A 4590-nucleotide genomic window follows, 5' to 3' on the forward strand; every position below is an offset into this window, starting at 1 on the left:
TTAAAAAGACTTATAGAGAACATTTTTGTACACGGTTCTTAAATGTCTTAATATATACAGTGTTATTGATACATTACTGCTCATCTGGGAACAGGTATCTGTTGGCAGGGACTGACCCATTCACAGAAATCATACCTGTTACTCAATACACTGTATCATAGATTTATTCATGTACATAGTATTACACTGTTGGGTTTGTATTGGTAGGGATTGACCCAATCATACTTTTATACCTAATAAGTTGTAAATTTACTATTACATGTGATACTGTCATTATTTTACAAAATGGCAGAAGCAGGTAAAAAAGAACAAAAGATACCATCAGACAAGGCAGGAAAGGTGAGGATACTGATGCAATCTCTATACAGCATCATATTTCTGAGGTACAGAAAGACCCCAACTACAGAGTGTTAACTAAAGAGGAATATGACGTTTTAGTAAATGCTAGTTTAAAGCAAAGCAACACTAGTACCCCCTTGGGTAAACCAAATATGTCACCAATGGCAAGACTCTTAAATAGTAAACCATTAAATTTTGACTTCCCCAAAACACCAGATGTCCCTTCTACCCCTACATGTACAATCAGCACCCAATACAACTTTCCAAAATTACCAACATTTAGTGGTGCTGATGATCCTAAACAAGGTGAGGTCAAATATGAAGTATGGAATTTTGAGGTCAAGTGTATTCAAAATTCAGGCCAGTACCCTGAGCACATTTTGCTCCAGTCTGTAAGAAATTCATTAAAAGGGCTTGCCCGATCAATGTTAGTTTCTATTGGAGAAAATGCTTCTCTAAAAGATATTCTAACCAAACTTGATGGATTTTTTGGAAATGTTGCTTCAGGGGAAACTCTTATGCAATCTTTTTATAATGATATGCAAAAAGAGGGAGAATCACTTGTAGTGTATGCTTCTAGATTAGAGGATACTTTATCCAAAGCTATAAAAGTTGGCTATATAGATGCCGTTGCAAAAGATGCTATGCTTAGAAGTAAATTTTGGACTGGTTTGTACAATGTACAATTAAAACAAAGTACTAGGTATTTATTTGATTCAATTAAAAACTTTGAACATCTTCTTAGGGAAATTAGAAAAGTACACCAGGAAGAATGATCAACTCCTGTGAGAAAGACACAGAAAGTATTCCAACAGGCTGAGATAGCAGAAACAACAGACTTACAAAAGGAACTTCAGAAATTGACATCAACAATGCAAAGATTAGAGAGCAAAATTGACAGTAACTCTCAAAGTTTTCAGCAATTAAGCAATAAAGTTAATCAGTTGGAAAGAAATGTCAAACCAACAAAGTCCAAATTTTATTGGGTCAGGTAGAAGTAGAGCAAGAGGATTTGGTTTTTGTGGAAATTCTAGTAGAGGCTATGTTCGCGGACGAGGTCAAATTCGGGGTCAAGGTCATTTCAATGTAAATTAGAACAACCGAATTCGGTCAAACAATCAAGTGCCTCAAAAGAGTAACAATTCAACAAACTAGTAACCTCTTCTATTAAAGGGCAAATGGGGGAGGAATCTGTAAATAAGAGCCCTGAACAAAATTTGTTGTCAAGAATGGTGGGTCATTCAAATGAAAGTAGAATCATTATAAATGGTGTTGAGACAGAAGCTTTAATAGATACAGGTTCTATGGTTACTTGCATGTCAGAAGAGTTTTACCATTCATTGAGTCATAAACCTGAACTTCACAGTATTGCAGATTTTGAGTTGAAAGTATATAGTGCTGAGGGTAGTACTTTGCCATATTCAGGTTATGTTGAAGTAGAGTTTCAAGTACCTTTTCTGTCAAAAGAATCATTCTATTTACCAGTCTTAGTTATGAAAGGAACAGAATACAGTAGTAAAGTCCCAATAATTGTTGGTACTAATATTATAAGACTGTGTAAAGAATATTCTAAGTGCATAGAAACAACTATTCCAGATGAATGGGAATTAGCTTTTATAAATTTAAGCCTTGATAGTGATATGCCTGTCAAAAGCACAAATAAGTATCCCATTACAGTAGCACCATACGAGGTGAAAACAATTTCTGGTTTAGTTAAGACCATGGACAAGGTAAAAACTGCTATTACAGAGCAAATTAATACAAATCAAAATGGTAGCCTTTTGATATGTCCAAGGGTTGTTACAATGAAAAGTTGAAAAACTTGTAGAGTACCTGTTCGTGTCTGCAATATGTCAGCACAACCAATTAAAATAGCACCAAAATCTGTCATTTGTAATGTAAGTGCTGCAAAAGTGGTTGATACTTTAGATTCACCATTGTTAGATTCCAAGGACCATAGTTCATTTAATCTTGTGGATGCAGGTATAAAGGTTGATCATAATAACTTAACCCCAGATCAATCAGAAGAGTGTCATAATTTTCTTAACAAGTGGAAACACATCTTTTCTACATCTTTCAAGGACATAGGGAGAACTGATCTAGTTGAACATGAGATTAAATTAACAGATAATATTCCTTTTAAAGAACCATACAGAAGGATTCCACCAGCAATGTTTGAGGAGGTAAGGCATCATCTTAAAGAAATGCTAGATGCTGATGCTATTAGAAAATCTAAGAGTCCTTATTGTTCAAACGTAGTACTAGCCAGAAAATCAGATGGTTCACTTAGATTTTGTATTGATCTCAGGAAGTTAAACAACAAAACTATAAGAGATGCATATAATCTTCCTAGAGTGGATGAAACAATTGACACTTTAATTGGCAGTAAGTATTTTTCTAAGTTAGACTTAAGATCTGGTTATTGGCAGGTGGAAATTAAAGAGGAAGACAAACATAAGACTGCATTTTCGCTTGGTCCACTTGGTTTTTATGAGTGTAACCGTATGGCATTTGGCTTGACTAATGCGCCCGCTACATTTCAGCGGCTAATGGAAACTTGCATGGGTGAGATGAATCTTAAGGAATGTTTGATATTTCTAGATGAAATACTTGTATTTTCATCTACTTTTGAAGAACATTTAGAGAGATTGCAGGGTGTTTTCAAGCGATTAGAAAAACATAATTTGAAATTGAAACCCTCGAAATGTGAATTCTTTATGTCAGAGGTCAAATATTTAGGACATATTGTGTCTGAGAAAGGTATTCAAACAGACCCTGATAAAATATCAGCTTTGAAAACATGGCCTGTCCCTAAAAATATCAAATCATTACGATCTTTCTTAGGATTCACTGGTTATTATAGGCGTTTTGTTAAGGACTATGCCAAAATTGTAAAACCCCTAAATGATTTATTAGTGGGTCACCCTACAAACAAAAGAGCAAGCAAGTCAAAGAAAAAGAAAGTACCTTGGATTTGGGGTAAAACAGAACAAACTGCTTTTGATTCCCTAATAGAAAACCTCACGTCACCCCCTATTTTAGCCTATGCAGACTTTTCCCAACCTTTTATTGTAAATATTGATGCTAGTAGGGAAGGTCTTGGCGCTGTTTTATACCAGAATCAAGGAGGGTTAGACAGGGTTATAGCTTACGCAAGTAGGGGATTGCGCCCCAGTGAATGCAATTACCCCGCCCACAAATTGGAATTTTTATGCTTGAAATGGACACTATGTGATAAATTTCATGATTACTTATATGGGAATACGTTTACGGTCTATACTGACAATAACCCTTTAACATATGTAACAACTACAGCTAAGTTGGATGCAACATCGCACCGCTGGTTAGCGTCTCTTTCAAATTACAATTTCAAGTTAGTTTACAAAACTGGCAAATCTAATAGAGATGCTGATGGGTTATCACGGAGACCAACAGAGGTAGAGGTTTTTCCTGATGTTATAAAAGCTTTAACATCTGCACTTTTAGTTGAAAAGGAAGAACTACCTTTAGCTGAATGTTTAGTTATATCACAGAATGCTCAGTTAAAACATGTAGAAATAGAAAGTGAGAATACAGATTTTAGTACCAGTAATATCAATTGGAAAGAGGAACAAGATAAAGATACAGCCATTAATAGAGTAGTTGAGTTAATACACAGTGGATTGAAGCCTACAGGTAAGGACTTACAAAGCGAAAGTCAAGATGTTAAGGAGTATCTTGAAGAGTGGAAGAACTTAGAAATTTGTAAAGGTATACTTTATAGAAACACTATTCAAGATGGAGTAAGTATTAAACAATTAGTCTTACCAGCACAGTATAGAGATGTAGCTTTTAAAGGAATTCATGACAATGCAGGACACCAAGGTAGGGATAAGACACTATGGTTAGCTAAACAAAAATTCTTTTGGAATGGAATAGATAATGATATTAAATCCAGAGTAGAAACTTGTGGAAGGTGTGTAAGAAGAAAAGTTGGTGATACCCCAAGGGCTGATCTTGTTAATATCCAAAGTACTAAACCCTTAGAAATTTTATGTATAGATTTTTTATCTCTTGAAAGAGCAAAGGGTGGATTTGAAAATATACTGGTGATCACAGATCATTTCACTAGATATGCAATGGCTGTGCCAACGAAGAACCAACTTGCTAGAACAACTGCAAAAGTATTATTTGAAAATTTTATATGTCATTATAGTTTTCCTGAAAGATTACATTCAGATCAGGGAAGAAATTTTGAAAGTAAAGTTATTA

The 4590-nt window shown here is 34.8% G+C and overlaps 2 protein-coding genes across 2 annotated transcripts; both read left to right on the forward strand.

Moving 5' to 3' along the window:
• The first annotated feature begins 285 nt into the window (after positions 1-285).
• LOC133189208 (uncharacterized) lies at positions 286-1334 on the forward strand. The gene is made up of 3 exons (XM_061324612.1): positions 286-339; positions 390-1019; positions 1155-1334. The coding sequence occupies exons 1-3, from the start codon at positions 286-288 to the stop codon at positions 1332-1334; spliced, it is 864 nt and encodes a 287-aa protein (XP_061180596.1).
• Positions 1335-1517: 183 nt separating this feature from the next.
• LOC133189209 (uncharacterized) lies at positions 1518-2156 on the forward strand. Its single transcript, XM_061324613.1, has one exon. The coding sequence runs from the start codon at positions 1518-1520 to the stop codon at positions 2154-2156; it is 639 nt and encodes a 212-aa protein (XP_061180597.1).
• The last annotated feature ends 2434 nt before the right edge of the window (positions 2157-4590 follow it).

The sequence above is a fragment of the Saccostrea echinata genome, unplaced genomic scaffold (assembly GCF_033153115.1).
Source record: "Saccostrea echinata isolate AGI-Se365-2 ecotype Australia unplaced genomic scaffold, CSIRO_AGI_Sech_v1 ptg000017l, whole genome shotgun sequence".
Classification (NCBI taxonomy): domain Eukaryota; kingdom Metazoa; phylum Mollusca; class Bivalvia; order Ostreida; family Ostreidae; genus Saccostrea; species Saccostrea echinata.

What these genes read in the sequence shown, in the direction of transcription:
- LOC133189208 (XM_061324612.1), top strand. Translation starts at nt 286, where the DNA reads ATGGCAGAAGCAGGTAAAAAAGAACAAAAGATACCATCAGACAAGGCA. An exon ending in CATCAGACAAGGCAGGAAAG is followed by an intron (nt 340 to 389) that starts GTGAGGATACTG and finishes TCTGAGGTACAG; the next exon opens with AAAGACCCCAACTACAGAGT. An exon ending in TTTGGACTGGTTTGTACAAT is followed by an intron (nt 1,020 to 1,154) that starts GTACAATTAAAA and finishes GTATTCCAACAG; the next exon opens with GCTGAGATAGCAGAAACAAC.
- LOC133189209 (XM_061324613.1), top strand. Translation starts at nt 1,518, where the DNA reads ATGGGGGAGGAATCTGTAAATAAGAGCCCTGAACAAAATTTGTTGTCA.